This window comes from Podarcis raffonei, chromosome 6, assembly GCF_027172205.1.
Source record: "Podarcis raffonei isolate rPodRaf1 chromosome 6, rPodRaf1.pri, whole genome shotgun sequence".
NCBI lineage: Eukaryota > Metazoa > Chordata > Lepidosauria > Squamata > Lacertidae > Podarcis > Podarcis raffonei.
In genome coordinates this window covers 64,206,483-64,226,156 of record NC_070607.1, presented here as the reverse complement: position 1 = coordinate 64,226,156, position 19,674 = coordinate 64,206,483, and the positions used below count along the sequence as shown (strand labels likewise).

General features: G+C 41.7%; 1 protein-coding gene across 1 annotated transcript in view; it reads right to left on the bottom strand.

Moving 5' to 3' along the window:
* Positions 1 to 19,674, bottom strand: part of TAFA3 (TAFA chemokine like family member 3) — a 93,815-nt gene that overhangs the window by 18,736 nt on the left and 55,405 nt on the right. Inside the window, exon 4 of the mRNA XM_053393508.1 lies at positions 4,748 to 4,897. Within this exon, the coding sequence (XP_053249483.1) occupies positions 4,748 to 4,897 (150 nt within the window). The remainder of the gene's footprint in view (positions 1 to 4,747; positions 4,898 to 19,674) is intronic.

Genomic DNA, 19,674 nt, shown 5'->3' with positions numbered 1-19,674 from the left:
TCAACATAAAGCTCCAAGAAATGTTGTCAAAGGCTTTCTCGGCGTCCACAAATATCAAAACAGCCTTAGTATTTATGTTCACTTCCAACTTCTCCAAAATGTCAATTATATTCCTTACATTGTCCGACAAATGCCTTTTCGGGAGAAAGCCCGCTTGGTCCCCATGAATCTCCTCCATCAAAACTCTTTTCAGTCTCTTTGCTAAAACATCAGCAAAGATTTTGTAATCCACATTTAGTAGCGAGATGGGTCGGTAGTTCTTAAGTTGGGTCTTTTCAGTCTCTGTCTTTGGTATAAGTGTAATATAGGCCTCTCTCCACGTATCGGGTGCCTTCCTCCCCTCCATGATCTCGTTGCAGACTTCCTTCAAAGGTTGTATAAGCCCTTCCTTCAAAACTTTGTAATATTTGGAAGTCAGTCCGTCCGGTCCAGGTGATTTGCCCAACGTCATATTTTGAATGGCATCTTCTATTTCCTGTGCTGATATCTCCTGGTTCAAAATTGTCTTACTTTCCTGCGAAATCTTTTTCAGCCCATTTTTCTCGAGGAATTGTTGTATATCTGTTTCTTTTTGCGGCCCTTGTGTATAAAGTTGTCTAAAGTAGTTCTGAAAACAGTTCCTGATTTCAGCTGGGTTACTTATATTCTTTCCTTCCACTTCTATATTTGTTACCGTGTTGAGTTTTTGTCTCTTCTTTATTTGCCAAGCCAATAGCTTGCCACATTTGTCAGCAGATTCAAAAGTCTTTTGTCTCATTTGCTTAATTTTCCACTCTAATTCTTGATTCGTCAGTTCCATATATTGTGTTTGATAAAATTTGATTTCTCTTAAAATCTCTTGTGATTTTGGCTTCAATCTTAGTTTCTTTTCCCCTTCTTTTATCTTTTCCAGAATTTTTTCCTTCCTCTCATTTTGTTTTCTTTTCTTTAATGTATTTTGTTGTATCAGAAACCCTCTCATCACGGCTTTGCTTGCGTCCCATACTATTCTTTTTTCTACTTTAGTCCTTAGATTAATTTCAAAATAGTCTTTCAAAGTTTTTTGGGCCTTCTTGCAAATCTCCTCATCTCTAAGTAAGGTGTCATTCATTCTCCATCTGAAGGAGCCAGTTGTTGTTTGCCTCATCACCATCTTTACTGCATTATGGTCGGAGAAAGTTTTTGGGCAGATTTCCACTCTCTTTATGTTCTGCGCCATACTGCTAGTCACCCAAATTTGGTCGATCCTTGTCCATGTCATTTTGGCTTCAGAAAAGAAGGTTCCCTCTCTTTCTAATGGGTGTTTTGTTCTCCAGATGTCTATCAAATCCATATTGTCAGTCATTTCAAAAAAGGTCTTTGGTAGTCTTCCCTCTTTTGTTACTACCTGTCTTTGTGCTTTGTCCATATTTGTTGAAACCACTCCATTCATGTCTCCCATCATAATTAGATTATAATCCATGTAGTCCATTAAAGTCTCATGCAACTTCTTGAAGAATTCAGCTTTCCCTTCATTTGGCGCATAAACTCCCACTATCAGATACTTTTCTCCTTGAAATTGAATTTCAATTGCCAAATATCTTCCTTGGTCGTCTTTGAAGATTTGTTTCGGTTGCAGCTTTTCCTTTGCATAAATCACTACTCCTCTCTTTTTTACTCTGTCTGAAGATATAAATTCTTGTCCCAGTCTTTTATTTATTAATAATTTCCTATGTGCTCTTGTCACATGGGTCTCTTGTAAGCAAATCAAGTCCAATTGGTCTTTCTTTAGAGCATGAAATATATTTTTCCTTTTTCTGGGAATGTTCAAACCGTTACAATTCCAGGTTAGAAGTTGCAGAGCCATGATGGGATTATTTGCTCTTTCCTCCTACAGCTCCCAATTTTTGTTCCTCGTTTGTCGGTGGTTCCGTGTCCGTATCTAGTGAAGGATGCCCTTGCCCTGGAAACGTCTCCTTCTGTAGGTCTTCTTCGTGTTCTCCTAAGAACTTGTCTTTATCACTCACTGTCTTTATTCTTCTTTTCTTCCCCTTGTATTTAAAAGACAAGCCTTGGGGAAACTCCCACCTGAATTGAATGTAGTTCCTTTTCAGCAATATCACCAGGTCCTTGTAATGTCCTCTTGCATCCAAAATGCTTTTGGGAATATCTTTAAAGATCTCAATGTGAAAATCTTCGATTCGAAGGGTTGTTTGGTAATGCAGGTTCAGTATTTTGTCCCGTTCCTCCTTTGATCTCAGAGTTATTAAACAGTCTCTGGGTCTGTTCTTCCTCTGCCTTGCTCCCAGTCTAAATGCACTTTCTATCTTAAATTCTTCTTTGTTCAGCTCCTGCTTCCAAAAGTCAGAAAATTCTTTTGTCAAATAGTCCACCAGGTTGTCTTCTTCCTTTTCCGGCACAAGTCTGATCCTTAAATTCCTCTCCTTGCGTTGCATATCCTGCATAGAAAGTGCCAGTTCATATTCATCTAGTTTCTTGAACACTGGTGGAAACTTTCCCTCAGCAGCAGTTGCAATTTCTTTAGCTTCCTCAGCTATCTTTCTTGTTATAGATGATTCTTCCAGTATTTTCCCAATTGCTTCTGCATTTGAGTTCACTTTATTCCCAAGGTCAGTTATACTTTTTGTATTTGAATCAATTTTTCCAGAGATTTCTTCAATTTTCTTATTTGTTTCAGCAACTTGTACTTTAGTTTCAGCAACTTGTACTTTAGTTTCTGCACCTTGCTTTTTTAGTTCCTCCAAAGAGTCATTTATCTTCTCCAGTACCTTGGCAAATGATTCTTCTGTAGACATTGTTTTCACTCTTGCCTTTGGGGCAGCTGTAGTTCCAGAGGCTCCTGATATGGAAGCCCTTCTCTGCATGAAAGAGTCAATTTTGTATTGTCTGCCAGATCTCAAAGTTGTTTCTTGAGAATCCCCTTTCTCTTTACCATCTGCCATAACAAAGTCTTTTAGTCAAGGTCATTCCCACACTCTTAAGCTGTCAAAACAGAAGTTCTCAGATTTTACACTTCACTTGTTGCTGTGACAATTTGTAAGTCCTCTAGAGGGCGCAAAGTCAATTTTTTTTACTTCTCCAAATAGCCCCGCACTCTCCTAAAAGTAAACAAAAGTTTTCCTGGTCCCTTCCAATTGTTCTTTTTTCTTTCTAAGGGATCCAAGTCAATAATGTCCTGTAAGTAACTTTACAATGCAACAAAATAAGTATTTCAAGTTGAGAGTAACCAAAGTCAATTAAAGATACTTTTTAATCTTCTTATAGCAACAGTCCTTAGCCGGTTCCTTTTCTCCGGCAGTCCGATCCCAGGTATAAGAACAGCGATATTTAACTCAGTTCTTTACAATTGGCAGAGAAACACTTTAAAATCTTCTCCCCCCCCCCTTCTGCCTTCGGGGGGGGAGTTCTTTGCTTTGGTGGTGGGTTTCTTAATTCCCGCAAATTTCCTCTCAAACAGTTACAGCTAGAGTGTCTTTCGCTTTGATCTTGCTACAGAACGGAAAGCAGACTTCCTTTTTAGTGCTTATCCGTCTCGGTGCCCAATTTCTTTACTTTTAGTGTCCAATTGTAATTTAGCGGTCGATCCTACTCACGGTTAGTTATTCTTTTAATCCAATTTCGCCGGAAGAAATCAGCGCTCTCCGCTAATGGCGACGCGGCTTCGCTTCGCAGGCTGGGTGAAGACGACTCTCAGCACCGCTCCTCACACCCTCCGCTGATCCGCAGCCTTTAAAAAGGCTATTTCACAGCGTCGGGGGGGCGCAAAGGTGCCCGCCGAGTCTCCAGTTCACAGGCAACACGCCTGTGATTTTTGAGGGTCCCCGCTCCGCCGTGGCTGACAGGACCCGAACCTACGAAGCAGACCTCTCCCGGAGCTCCGGGTGAGATCCGCCATTAAGCGCTGGCGCTAACCGGAAGTCCTGTTTACTAGGTGATCTTAAGCCAGTCACTGTCTCTCAGCCGAGCCTACCACACAGGGGTGTGGTGAGGACAAAAGGGAAAGGGGGAGAACCATGCATGCCACATTAAGCTCCTTGAAGGGAACGTGGAATCAATAAGTTGTTGTTGTGCCCCTTTTTGCACCAAAAATCTTCACTTGAAGAACATGCAGCTCAGCCCAAGACCTCAACCATTTTGATGTGTTAGGTTGCAATCCTAACAATGTGTACTCAGAAGTAAGTCCCACTGAAGTGGGTCATGATTGCTGTGTTAGCCTTAAATATCTCACTCTGCCCCTAAGTGGTGTCTGCACCCCACACAGATGTTTTGGTGCTGGCACAAATTCAAAACTGGGGTAAGAAATAGGAGTGCCACTTAGGCAGTATTGCTGACTACTGTACAAAGTGATTTGAAGCTGTGCAAACCTGGATTGACATGGCTTGCTTGGTGACGATGGCTGAATTACTAACTTCTTGATCCTGAAGATATTTACGTTTATTTGAATGTAACTTTATTCAAAGTGAATCAAGCTGTCAGGGCTGGTTTCTCAAATGCACATCCATCCGCTGTCAAATGATAATAATAAATTCTACCCATTTGAAAAGTGTGTTGTGCTTTCATAAAGAACCCGGTAAGAGCAGGAGATTATTTCTGATTGCAGCTAAATATACAGCTGATTTTGCTTAAACTACGAAGCCAGAAGTATCCAATGTAAATGTCCCAGCAGGCACACCTAACTAGAATTAAGGCTAGGGGTGGAACTCTTAATCCATTCAACAGCAATTTCCAAACGCAAATGCACACTTTACAGAGAGACCTGCTCACTTACCGTCTACACATGAAGGAGCAGCGTGCGTCGTCCCAGCCACCTGACCTGGAAAGCAGGAACATTTCACTGTTTGTGAGCGCTCTTCAATCTTGTTCTTATTGCAGCACCTGTGAGCAGCGATGACTTCGCATGTGCCAGGCTCTATGTGCACTGCAAGGAAGAAAGGCACAGCAAATTACACAGGGATGTGGTAGTCAAAGGGGATTGTGTGTTTGTGTTACAGCAGCAGCAAATGGGCCATACGATGCTGAACATATGGTGATACATTCTAGAGGAATGATCAGGCCTCAGAGTACAAAATGCCAAGCTGGACCCGTCCTGTCTGTTCAAAGATGTTACTGTATACAAGATCCAAGGAAAAGGTTGTCATTTCTCAGCAACAAGTTAGAAGCAGTACAGAAATCTAATCGCAGTACAGAAATCTAACCATTCACAGATTGCCACTGGACAGCTGGAGCTCTGTTGACTCTGAAAGAACAGCTGGCACTTGCAATAATAATAATAAAAAAATCCAGGCAAGGTAAAATGTACTCAAGGGAGATAACTTGTTAGGATGTGTATAAAAATTTTAATTCTAAAGGTGGAACCCATGTCCATTAAAAGACCTCTCTGCAAAAGGTTTTGATTGGAAAGAGCCCCTTTGTATGATGCCCTTGACATAATTTCTAGATTGCATCTAGCTGCATGGATCTAATGTGTTACAAACCACAAAAAGGTACACACCCATTCCAGACGGGTCACATCTTGTAGATTAGAAGTGGGGAACCACGTCTATTTGAAACACCACTGAAAAGCATGCAAATACCCTCTTCCACCCCTGTGCTGCCCTTCTTTGTGGCCCTTTGGTGACATTTTGGGGCCACTTCTATGTTCGGCAAGATGTGTGTGTGTAGTTGCACACATATCAGATATGCCTAAAATGGTTGCTGCCTGCAGTGACTAGACACAGTGGCTATGTTATGCCTCTACTGTCAAGCAACATGTTTCTGAATGCCAGAGAATCACAACTGTGGAAGAGTGCTGTTGCACTCGGATCCTGTTTTGGGCATCCGGATGACCACTGTGAGAACAGGATGCTTGTCTAGGTGGGCCGTTGGCCTCATCCAGCAGGCTCTTCTTATGTTCTAATGACTTCTAGATGTTGGAATCCAACTAGTTAGGGAAGCCTGGCTGGATGAGAGGAACTAGTGCACACCATTCACTCACCAACAAAACTATCCCATTCTTGTCATACATTCCTGTTCCTTTCATTCCAAAATCCATTTTAAGACAACAGTTTATTAGACCAACCTACGTATCAGAAAACTGTGTTCACACTTTCAGGTTCTCCAAAACATTCAACAGGCTCAGTCAGGGAAAGCCAACACAGTGCCTTTCATATGCTGTCGGACTACAGTTCACATCTTCCCTGGCTATTGTGTCATGCTGGCTAGGCCTGCTGGGAGTTGTAATCCAACAACAGCTGGAAAGTCAACACATTGAACACTCCTAGGTTAGATGGTAAAATAGGCAAGCAATGGAAAGAAAAAACCTGGCAGGTAGTGAAGCCATGGATACAGAGTGGACTATGGCAGCAAACATTCAAGGAAAGCTTTGTGAGATGCTGATCAGGTTGTACCTAAGTTGCTGGGCAGAAGCAGCTGGCAGGGCAGGGTGGGACTGCAGAAACAGCCTTCCAGTAGCAACATCATTGCCTCTTACCAGGAGCAATGGCAAGATGGGAATGCCAGATTGGCTCTGCTAGTGCACCCACCAGTGGGATGTGGAAGAATGTAGAAGACATTCAAATGAGTCTCCCATAGGTTCCATGTATGTTGCACTTAGGCCTGCTGGGTAGTAGCTACTGGCAGAGCAAGGTGGTGCTGAGGGTTGTGGCATCACTTAGCAGGAAGGGTAGGGCAGGACAACAGCCAGGCTGGGCAATGCAGATGCACTAGTGTGTCCATGCCACCCTGAACTCAGTGCCACCCTGTCCTTCCGCCCCTCCATCCTGGTAAGTGGCATTGATCCCTCTGCTAGGAGGCTTTTGCATGGTGCTGCTCTGCCCTTCCAGCCACTTCTGCTCATGGCAAGAAGGGAATGCAATGGCTGAAACCTTATCTTCAGGAATAGAAAATCCAGCTGTTACCCAGGCATGTCTCCAACCTTAGGCAAAAGACACAGGCTCTTTGGTAGGTAGGAAACAAGATGAAAGAGACGTCAGGCCATTTCTGTGTTAACAGAGCTGGAGGTAAAATTTAGGCAGTGTGCAAGGTTTTTTAAAAAAAGATTAATGGAAGCTAAATTAAGTAGTTTGGCCTAGCAGCTTCAGGAAATGTTCCATTGTTTAAAAATCCTTTTTTTGAGATGGATGACTAAAACAGGATCCTGTATTACATCTAGCAGTGTATTTATTTTCCTTATAATGCATCACATCAGTGGTTCATAGATGTCATGCATGTTGACCCAAGACCCTCGGCTCAGGTCAATACGTTATTTCTGGCAGGTACCAAGAGTGCTCTGAAGCTCATGATTTTGCACTTTGCCCTACTAAATTTTTGCTGTGCAGTTCATGAATCATCCAATACATTATGTATACTTTCCCAATTCTCAGCTGAATTGACTGTTCTTTCCATCTAATTGCCATTTCATTGACACATTCTTCCTTTTCTCACTAAAGTTGTCAACAAACATACCAAACAAAACAGTCTAGAGACTGACTTTGGAAACTCAACTGGGAACCCTTTCTTCAGCTCAAAGATTTGCCTTTTATTACCATCAGAGAGTCTTTCATTTGAGCAGTTACTTTTCTGTCTCACAATACAGATATCATTCAAGGGCTATCTGTTCCTATTTAAGTTGTAATTTCTCTCACAATATGGTATCCAACATTTTGTAAAGGTGCAAATATGTTGGATTTAACTGTATTTCACTTGCCTCAGAAAGAGATTGCTTAGATGTAAACTGCCTTTGAGTAGTCATTTGCATAAAAGGAGCAGCTATCTTTTTGGAATTTGTGGCCATATCTGGAAATTCAAAAAATTGATGCAGGCATCGCCACAAAATGACTGCTGTTGGGGCCTGGCTAGTCACAAATGACAAGTAACTTGCCCAAGATACAAAGTGCAAGGCAGAGCTTAGGGCATGAGCCTTTGCACATAAAACCACTCATTTGATCCCACAGTGGTGGGATCTTTAAAAAAACAGATACATTGGGCTCATCCATACTGCTGTTTAACATGAACAGTAAGCTTTCTGTACCTCCACTCATTCTCTGTTGTCCATATGATGTTCTCCTCCAAATTACTGCCTTCCCAACTCTTCCCCCTCCCTCAGTCTGGACTTTCTTATACTTGGGATGTTGGCTGTTTACAGTATGGTAGCGCAGCAGAGAGCTTGCTGGGGAGACCATGCATTAAAAAATAAAGGACTCAAAAATAACTTAAACAAGGTTTTAATAAGAAAAACAAAAACTCCTTTTACACTAAATACATTAACAACCAAACCAAACCCAACCACCAACCCATCCCCCAGGGTAATGGGAGAGCTAGGTGCTGCTCCTTATATACTACACCCAAATGCTGACACACCTTAATCAAATACAACTCAGCAGCACCTGCTACGTTTCACAGCTGTAAAGCTGGGTCTCGTTATCTTACTCTGGCCCTTGCTCTGGCCCCTTAAAGACATACACACCGGGTGGAACAATGATGAACCTTTACATTTAAAGAAACCATTCAACATGGGATACTCTGAAAGTGAGAGAGTATGAGAAAATCTAGATTGAGGGAAGGGGAAGTGTGGGTTGGCTGTGTTTTGGAAGACAACATCATATGGACAACAGAGAATTAACAGAAGTACAGGAAGATTACTATCCACATTAAACAACAGGATCAGTGAGCTCAATATTACATCCCCTTTGACATTTTCTTCCAATGTTCAAACATTATGTAAATGAACTAAGCAAACAAAGAATGAGTGATTCAAATCAGTTCCTTAAATGTCCAAAGACTATTGTTCATATGAGAAAGAAGGGGGGGGGTTAGTTAAGGGAGAGGGTGAACAGAGCAGCCCATGGCTCACCTCCAATCCTCCAACTATTATTTGAGAATTAGAGATGGAGAAATATGTCAATTTCCCAGTTTCCCAATCTTAAATTAAGTTCTCCAAATTTCCACAGCAATTTGGATTCTTTTTTAAAAAAAATATCACCCTCTTGAAAATTCACCCGCATTTTAGCATTCCTTTCTTCTAATGAACACTTTTTTGTATGCAGTTTTAACTATTATATGTATTTTTGCACAGAATAATGCACACACACACACACACACACACACACACACACACACACAATTTAATCCACATTTCCCCCTAAAAGTGCAAACAAAATCAAAACTGTTTCTCATGCCTAAATTGTCTAAATTGATGACACGTCTTTTCAGTCAGCTTCATGGTGTAATGATCAGTTGCAGTTCCCTCCATAGTTTCACCACTCTTTGCAACACCACACCACAAAACCCTCATATGACAAGACATACCATTTTGGAAAACCATGCCTTTTAGTGACTTCCATACAATTTCATATAATTCCCTGGAGCACCCATTCAGTTAGAGCCTTTCCCAACGTTCATAATTAAACAAATCCAAGGGGTCATTGCTTATTCAAATTACACACTGCAACTCATTAAGCACGGAGAAAGGAGTATGGGGTTGGTTACTCTGTAACATGGTGCTTTGCTGTCTATACTTCCACTAAAGCCCATTTTCTTTTGCATACTCAAGCTTTCATTAAAACTGAATTATGACGGTATTTAAAAGAGTGAGTCAAATTTATGGTCAGGAATGTTATTACTAAATACTTCCAGGATAGGTAATTGTGTAATTATGATGGGCAGAAATGAAACTGATGGTTCATTAGTAGAAAACGTCCATGAAATAATAATAAATAAAGCTAAATGGAAATGGTAGTAATGCAGAGCCTTCATTGGCTCTCAGCCAAGGGCTTCCCTGGGCTTGCAGATTTCAAACGCTGGCTGACACTTGTAATGGGATATTCTTTAACCCTTACAAGCTAATGGGGCTGACATGGAGCCCAACAGCTTCCTGAAATACTTGTAGGACTCCTTAAACAAACCAGAGACTATGTTAGGGATGGAGAACCTGTGGCCCTCCAGATGTTGCTGGACTCCAAGCCCCAGTCACCATGGCCAGTGTTGAGGGATGAAAGAAGGTAATGAGGTCAATGCGGTGCACTGTGCCAACCTCTCTGCTGCCTAGCCCCGTTCCCTTCTAGGAAGCTGCATCAATGCTGGTGATGGGAGGTTAGGTAAGCACTGGTGTTGTAGACCACAACCAAGCCTATCTAACAATTTAAAAATACATAAGAAGCTGCATTACACTGAGTCAGACAATTGGTCTATCTAGCTCAGTACTGTCAACACTGGTGGGCAGTGGCCTCCAGAGTCTGAGACAGGGGCCATTTCCAGCGCTACCTAGAGTTGTCAGAGATTAAACCTGGGGCCTTCTGTTTGCAAGTTCTGTTTGCAGAGAAGGCCCCTGTTTGTCCTCAAAATCAATGAGTTCTGGGCCTTCCCCAAATCAGTTTGTTTACTGTACCAGTTGGATGCTTCCTTGTAAGGCACTGTGTATGCTGCTGCTTATCAGCCTTATATAATCTAATAAGCAGCATGTTGGGGCGCAAGGTGCAATACTGCAGGAGGGACTTTCAGTAAACTCTCAAACTTCTGAAGTGTTACACCCCCTCCTCAAGAACACAGTCCTAAGCGTTTAAAAGAAGGAGATTGCAAATGCCATCAGAGCAATCTTGTCCAAAGTTGTTAATGAAGGAGATTCTGTGCCATTGTGCAATAGGTACAAAGGAAATACCTTTTATAGACTTGGTAGCCCTATTCTGTATTATAGCTAAAGCCAGACAATTGTTCAGCCTCTCATCAACGGTGATTACGTGCACCTTCCAACCTCTTTTCTTCCTGCACTCTCTGCTGCCCACTGGCTGATCAGTGAAGAAGATAAATGCATCCAATTTCCCCACCTCATTCCCCTGAAGACTTTGGGGGAAAGCTCTTCAGAGGCGCCTTTGGAATATTTGGGGCCATTGTTCAGATGACGGACAAGTTTGGCTGAAAAGTTCTGTTCATTCTCTCAAACTACCTCTATTTTCTGAGTCACTTTGTACTTTTTGGAAATGTCCTTCCTGCTAGTTAATTTTAACTTTTACATGTTTGATTCTCCTTTTCCACAGCATTCTTCAGGAAGTACATCAATGGGTCATATTACTGGTACAACCGGATGCATCCTCAATAGGTAAAGGTAAAGGTACCCCTGCCCGTACGGGCCAGTCGTGACCGACTCTAGGGTTGCGCGCTCATCTCGCTCAAGAGGCCGGGAGCCGGCGCCATCCGAAGAAACTTCCGGGTCACGTGGCCATTGTGACAAAGCTGCAACTGGCGAGCCAGCACCAGTGCCACACATGGAAACACCGTTTACCTTCCCGCTATAAAGCAGTACCTATTTATCTACTTGCACTTAGGGGTGCTTTCGAACTGCTAGGTGGGCAGGAGCTGGGGCCGAACGACGGGAGCTCACCCTGCCGCGGTGATTCGAACCGCCGACCTTATGATCAGCAAGTCCTAGGCACTGAGGTTTTACCCACAGCGCCACCCGCGTCCCTGCATCCTCAATAGTTTGAGGTTAAAAGAAGTAAGCCCATTTGCCTAGTCCAACATTTATCTAACCCTTGTGTCTAATGTGCCTTCCCCAAGTTCATGAGTTTTAGCTAGAGGGCTGTCAGCCAATCTGCTTTTGAGACAATGCAGTCTGCTGCTTTCATTAATTAATTGACTAGAATATAATTTACAAGCTATTTTTAGCACTCCCATCGCTGTGCATGGCACTTTACAAAGTAGCATAAGCAATAGGCAAGTCCTTGCCTAGAAGAGTTTGCAATCTCAATTTAGTAAATTGAGGGAAGATGAAGGCAACTAAAGGAGATGAAGGAAGATCCTAAGGATAACAAGAGATGATAAAGATATTTCAAAGTGAGCCTTTATAGCACCATTGGATATTGAGAGCTTGGACCCAAGAATCCTAGGCCTTAAGCAAATACCTACTTCACAGGTATGGATTGCAAAGCCAGAAAATAAGTGCTCAGGGAATGGCTGTCTATTCTGCATGCTTCACTCACTGGCTGGGATGCTTTTCTTCCTCCTGCTACTCAAACACACAGATGGCTGCATATTCCCAGTTAGGTAGCTATCATGGCTCTATGACAGCTACTAAGATCTGCATGCACACTCTTAAAGCAAAGTCTATCTGACACCCTTTAAACATGGTGAAGAGTTCCTACCCTGGATAGAGCTTCTCTGTCTATCTTGGAAGCTATTTTGCTTTCACTGGGTTCAAAATTCCCTTTGCTGTCCTTGTTATTTTTCAACTACAGCCTCTCTTCTCCATCATACAGTTAACTGTTATTCAGAAATAATAAAAAAATGCAATCCATGCAAATAGCTAATCAGACAGAGCCTTGACTCATGGGGTTCGTCCTCTCCAATTATGGTTTTGTGCTAGCATAAAAAACTTAAACCCATGCAAGATGGTGCATCCAGTTTGTCATAATCTCTCCTGCCTTCTACTGCTGTGTATGTCATATTCCACATTGTTCTGGAAGGCTCCCCACATCCTAAGTAACAGCTGTGGGGAGGGGGGATCAAAAATGGGGTGTTCCACCTTACATGAGTGTAATAATAATAATAATAATAATAATAGAGAAAAACCAAACAAACCCTGGATACAACCCATTATGACTCAGTATTGCTGCCAAGCTATTGGTTCTGTCCAGATCTTATCAGCAATGATTTTGAGGGGCAGATAAATCCAGGTTTGTAATTAACTAACAATTTATTTTAAGAATTTGCTCATTCTTCAAGCAAAATTGTCATTTTAAAAACTTTTCATAATACCCACTTAAAAGGCATTTCATGAGCAATTAAGCTGTACTTTTGACAAGCATTTAAAAATGAACGTTAAGAATGCTTTGAAATTAACAAGATCAAGTGAATGCTCTAAAGTGCAGTGCGATCTTTTATTAAAGATTAGAGACAAAAAAAAGAGTTGTGCATTTGTTCTGTTTTGCCCTACAAGAAGGTTTAACTACTCATGCCATTTCAAGAAACCTAGCAAGCTGCTTTTAAAGTGGTCAATTATTTAAGCATTTAATGAAAGGAGCGGCTTTTAGGAATACTTAGCACGTTAGAAATTAGGAGCATAGGGCTGTATTCAATTAATTTGCAGTGCTAGCAGGAGCCGGTGCGATAATGCCCACGAGCACAACAGGATACCCTCTCCTCCCCATCCCAAATCTGCTTTGGAGGGTGGAGCATGTAAAGAAAGGGGGCAGGCTTACACCCTTTATTGCACAACTGACTGGCAAGGTAGGGCAGCTGAGTCTCCACTATCTGATAATCCCTACCACTAAATCCCTGTGAACCCCTACAAACCTTCTCAGGGAAACAGAGGCACTTTAGCTCTAGTGGATCCAATCTGCCTCTTCTCCATTGCTGGAACACCCTGTTTCTGGGCCTTCATAGGCTACCACTGGTGAATAATCTAGCTGTGGTAGATCAATGGCCACAGAGCTTTCTGCAAGCATAGTGGGTGCTACTGAATGGATGTGTGCCCCCCCCCCACTGAAGCAGAGCAGCTCTCTGCTATTGGGCTCCTCCACCCCACTCTTACCACCTCCACCTGGTAGATACGATGGTTAGAATTACTCTACAATACCCCAGATGCATTTTTGGGGGGGTTCTGATGCTGTTCATCATTTCCAAATACCTGCTTCTACTAAGATCATAAGAGATCTACTAGGGTGGCATTCAACTAAGTTTGACCCATTGAAATTAATCTAACTTAGTCTTTGTCAGGAGCAAGTCAGCAATAAATCACATGAAGTAAGTAAACTCTTTATTAGAATAAACTGGATCTGCCCAGGAGTGCCAGATCTAATGAGAAACTATTCTTCAATAGGTCTTGCTCCTCTGAGACAGTTCTAGAGACTGAAGGTCCTTGCCTTCTCACACCTACCTAAGGCTCCTCCTCTCCCAGGTCTTTCCCAATCAACCTGAGACTCCACCGTCATGTCTGCCTTTGCTCCTCCTGTTTCATACCTCCTTTGGTCCTGGGAGACCAGGGGGAGCTTGCCACAGCAGGATGGGGAGACACCTTGGCTTCTTCAGCAGCCTGACTCATCTCTGCCTCTTGGCCTCTCTCCTCTCTTCCTTCAGCTTCAGATTCTAGACTTCCCTCTGCCTCCCTCTGTCCTTGCTCATTAAACCCTGCTACCTCTTCAGCTTCTGACTCCTCCCCCTCCCAGCTTCTCCCTCTCCTCCCTCATCATTGTCCCACCACCATTCTTCTTTCCTTAGCGGTTCCCCAGCTGGTGCCTTCTAACATTCCTCTGTGTCCAGCCAGTCCATGACAGAGTCATGCTCATTAATTTCAGCGGGTGGTATCCAACTTATTAAATGTATGTGAGGAATGACTCCCACTTGCACAGCAGGACTCCCCCCTCCTCCCCCTGAGTGTACTATCCCAAAATCTGCTTCAGGGTATTGGGGGGAAACTCAGAATTGATTGAGGGGACCTGCAGGGTAGGATAGTGGGGGGAAGTCATTCTCGCAAAGTGCTACTTTGGTTGCAACCCTACTCTGAGTAAAACCTTGTTTAATGCCACCCTGTTTAGGTGAACATAACTACTAAGAGGTGGGTGCCATTCCTGGTCATGTGAGAGAGCACAAAAGATTCATAAAACATCCCCCGCTTTTGAGATTGCAGCACTGTGCAGTCACTCTTTAATGCAGATTACATTAGCTTGTCTAGGAAAAGGCGTTTTGATGATGTGGAAACTCTTCCAGTCAGCCTACATGCCTCTATAATCTGCAGTTTGACAGCTGCTCAATTTAAATAAGCATCTGGGATTAGACTATTTGATGCCATTCCTCTTCCAGCGTGCTAATTATTTACTAATACTGCAGCAAGGAGCATTTGATGTTGGAGGTGGTGCCTTAGTAGCTTCTGCTGTCACCATTAATTTAAGTCACCAAGGATGTAGGTATTCAGGACTCCCCCATGTCAGAATGTGGAATCACAGATATGATTGCACCTTCATATTAAAAGTTCCATATATATATATATATATATATATATGCTATTTATTTTAAACATCTCTAACCTATGTTTAGAGTTAACACTGTACTCTGAGAGGTAGCTTACAGCATTCATTTAAAACAAAAACATCATTAAAAATCAACATTAAAACCTAGCAAAACACAGCCATAAGACTCACATAAAATATAATAACTTCAACCCAGCTGCAGGAACAACAGCGCAATTCAGTTAATAAAAGCCTGATTTTGTGGTTTACGTTATGATTATTATTAATTTTTTTCTACTGATGTTTTTGCTTCTGTTTTATTACAGTAGGTATGTGGGGTTATTGTAATGTATTGTTCTTTTATAGTTTATGTTATGCTTATACTCTCTTAAAATGTTGCAAGTCAGTTAGAAACTCCTTATGTTAGTACTTGGCTGATACATTGAATAAATAACAACAGATGCCACAAAATGCAGAGATTAAAATAATATTTTTCACCTGGTATATAAATGGCAAGAGTGGAAACAGATGATAAGTTAAGGAGAATGTGTTCCACAATGGGAAATTTGACTTTCCTCTTTAAAAAATGGTTCCAAGGAGCTATTCTAGAAAATTTGCATTTTCACAAATATCACTGAAAGCATTGTTTTGCCCAGAACATGTCACTTCTAAATGTAGTGTACAGTATAAACAAGGCAGTAGGAAGCTATTTTAAAATCATATATACCAACTCCTCGATGTACGTTTTCCATTTTCAATAGGAGGAAAATGAAAAATCCAATTTAAAGCACCGCATGTGCAAATAGCCTAATTCATTAACTAACAATTCAAAATGCAGTTTTGAAATGTGACCCTAACTGAAAGCACGCCTCATGAATAGAGGGGTGTTCACTGAAGATCACAATGTTGTAACCACCTTGGTGCATTCTGTTAATTCTGGTGCTCTTTCAGACCTTTCTGTGAAACAGTATCTTACATTTTAGTCACAGCTTGATAATCCACCAGGTGACTTTTTTCAGTGACAATAGGATAATTGCAGGATGGGATGGGGCAGGGGGAGGCAGGGTAGAGAATAGCCTTGTTCTGGCGAAGAGAGCTGTTTAATGTGTTTTATAGCTCAGTTGGCTAGCACATGGTTTTGATAATGCCAAGGTTGTAGGTTCAGCTGCATATTCCTGCATTGCAGGGGGCTGGACTAGATGATTCTCCAACTCTAGGATTCTATGAAATGAGGCAAGAATGAATGTATTGCCCTCGGCTGTACTTGAGGGACGATTCCAATAGATTCCACACGAAAAACGCTTATATCCCTGTGGAGATGGCAGTACCAAATCGTTGGAGCATGCCCTTCTGGCTTGCACTCTTTATAAAAACTTGAAGAATGAGATTATCACCCGATTTTTATTGTCCATTCCGGGTCGCCCAACCACCGCCACAGATCTTGGCAGATCAAGATGAGCAGGTGACAGCAAAGGCTGCAAGCTTTTTAGCTGGGGCAGAATAAGATCCACTATTTGACTATTGATTCAAAACCCTAAAACATATTTTACATAATTGACTTTTTATTTCTATTCTTTGTATATTGTATTGTTGTTTTATTGCTATGACCGATGGCTGACGCAAATGAAAATTCATTCATTCATTCAGATAGTCAAAAGTGTTGTTGTTTTTTAGATAAAAAACACCCTAAGACAAAAATCTCCCAATAATATTTGTTTGTTTGTCTGCTTGCTTGCTTGTTTATGTGAAAGAATTTCACCCCACTCTTCCATCAAGAAGGGTTCTAGATTGGCTGACAGCAATCAAGAACGAGAGACAAAGAGGAAGAGGATTAAAAGACAGTTAGCATGAACGGGAAGAAGAGGACAATTGCAAAGGCTGAAGATGGTGGTGGGAACTTGGGTATTTCTCAAATATTTTGAAACATTTTCCTATGTAAGTCTGAACATAACTGATGCTTAATATTATCTGTTTCTGGGAAGGGCCCTAAAGCATCAGCAGTAAAGCACCTTCTTTATACACAAAGGGTCCTACTTTTGACACACACGCACGCACGCACGCTTCTCCAGGTAAGGCTGGGAATTATCTCCAACCTGAAACCCTGGAGATCTACTGGCAGTCAGAGTAGACAATACTGAACTAGATGGCCCTGTGGTATAAGGCAGCTCTATGTTTCATTCTGTAGTGGATTTGAGCCCCATGTTGGGCAAACATTTCCTTAATTACAGAGGGTTGGACGCGATGACACTCATGGTCTTTTCCAACTCTACAATTCTATGATTCTATAATTATATAGTATATATCTCCACACTAGTTTATTCAAGCTGCCCCTCAATTCATGGACCTTTGTGCATTTTCCTCTGTATTCGTGTGTGTTGCTGCTTCTTCCGCACTTGAAGGATGTATTACCGTATGTTTAATAATGCTAAGTGTGTGTGCAGTTGCTCCCATATGCAAACCAAATCATTTTTATTCAGTGTGATAAGAGGGAAGAGAATACAGTGGTGTCTTTGCAGGTTCAGTAAGTGGGGTGTGTGCAAGATTAAAACAATCTCTCTCCTCTTCCCTCAAATGAAAATGAAGTGAATGGATCGGCAAAGTGGTGAATGGGTGTTGTGTCCATATTCAGGGTTTTCTTCCCTAAGTATAAAAGAAAGGAAAAATCCTGTGACAAGGAAGGTGGTGATTGTGAGGTCATGTGCTGATTGACTGATAATTTAGTTTAAAGACAAAGGAAATAGGCTTCAAGACAAGTGGCAAAGATGGGGGTCAATGCACTTGTTCAAACCTAAGCAAGACTTAGGAAGCTTAGTGCTTCTTCAACAAACTGCTTACTTTCATGCTGATCAGGAATCAATTATGAGAAAGTGCTGACTTCATTGGCTCCTTCCTCTATATTTCATTGGCAAGATTGCCCAGAAATTAGCTGATACCAGATATACAGAGTGCTATCCAACATTAGTCATGCTCAGAGTAGATCCACTGAAATCAATAGGTCTACTCAGAGCATGACTTGGCTATACATCATTCACAAGATTCTACCTGTGAATTTATAACCATTTCCAGCCATGATTTGGAGTGGATTTCTGATTTTGTTGTAAAGGACAACTAATGACCATGGTTTGCTAATATGAACATAATGACAATCTATGGTTAGCACTAAACAACAACCAAATTGAAAGAGAAGATGTGCACAAATGCAGATCATGAGCTGGAGGATCATCTTACTTGAGCGAGGCAAAGCAATCATATAAATAATATTTAATCTTGTGTGCTGAAGGCCAAAAGATCCTACACACTGTTTTTTCAGTATTCATTTAATTTTATAATGCCCTATATCAATCAATATCCAGGAAGGGTACACTTCTTAAAAGCAATAATTCAACATATGAAAGCTCAATAAAACCACCAATAATCAGCAATAAACTATAAGACAGCGAGCAGATCACAAAAACTGAGTGGCAATCAATGACTCTCAGCTGGCACAATGCCCTGATCAGGCCTTAACCTGGCACCAAAATGAAGCCACATTGGGCAAGAGACAGGCCTCCAAGGGAAGAGAAGGGTTCTTACCTGTGTGTAAACTAGTATAAGCTACACCATCTCTTTTAGAAAACTCACAATCTGAGTACACAAACTAGCAGAACAATTTGGCTTAGTCCCAATAAATCTTCCACTTTTTTGGGGGGGGGATCTAATTCTGGTTCCCATCTATTGCCTCTGTGGAATCCCTTCGCAACATATATGTATTTGTTTTCATTTCCCCCTGTCTTGCCTTGATTGTATACTCCCTTAAAAAAAGGAACAGTAAATTCAAGATTAAAAAGAAAGAAACCGAGCCTCCCATGTGCTAACAATGGTTTTTCAAAGTACAGTACAATCTATATGAGCCCTAAGAATATCTTTCCTTTGTAACTTCAGCCCTCTAGAACAAACACATGGGGGTGTAGAAACAAGTAGAAAGCCAGGTTTTTAGAAGGCACAGGGTAGCCGAGGAGGCTCCTTGTTTCCAAAAGTTGCAGAAAGTGACAAAAACAACGTCAGAGGCCTGATCATGGCAGCCCTCTCTCACATGCTCACTTTATGCAGTTTTGTAAGCCTAAACAGGGTTTCTCTGAATCTTTAATCTAAGAGCATGTGGTAAAGTTGAAACTACCCACTTCTCTTCAGAAAGCAGCTGGGGAAATGTTTCCCCACAGCAAAATCTCTCTCTATATATATGTTTGGCAAGTGTCATGAGCACAGCCTCTGCAAGTATTTATTTATTATCCTTCAACAAAGGATCACAGGGCACTTTACAGTACAGTGGTACCTCGGGTTAAGTACTGAATTCGTTCCGGAGGTCAATTCTTAACCTGAAACTGTTCTTAACCTGAAGCACCACTTTAGCTAATGGGGCCTCCTGCTGCCGCCGCGCCGCTGCAGCCCGATTTCTGTTCTTATCCTGAAGCAAAGTTCTTAACCTGAAGCACTATTTCTGGGTTAGCGGAGTCTGTAACCTGAAGCATATGTAACCTGAGGCGTATGCAACCCGAGGTACTGTATAAAGAAACAAAAATACATAGCCTAATGACAGACATTTTATTTAGCCATAGATAATTTAATTAGCCAAGGCTTGGGTTAAGAAGAATGTTTTCCCCCTGGTGCTTAAAGATATGTAATGAAGGCACCAGGCAAGCTTCCCTTAGTGTAACTTGTAAGCATTATTGATATTATTATTATTTATCTATTTGCATATCTACTCTGAGTGGCTATTCCCATCCCTAATCAGCTTCTGGAA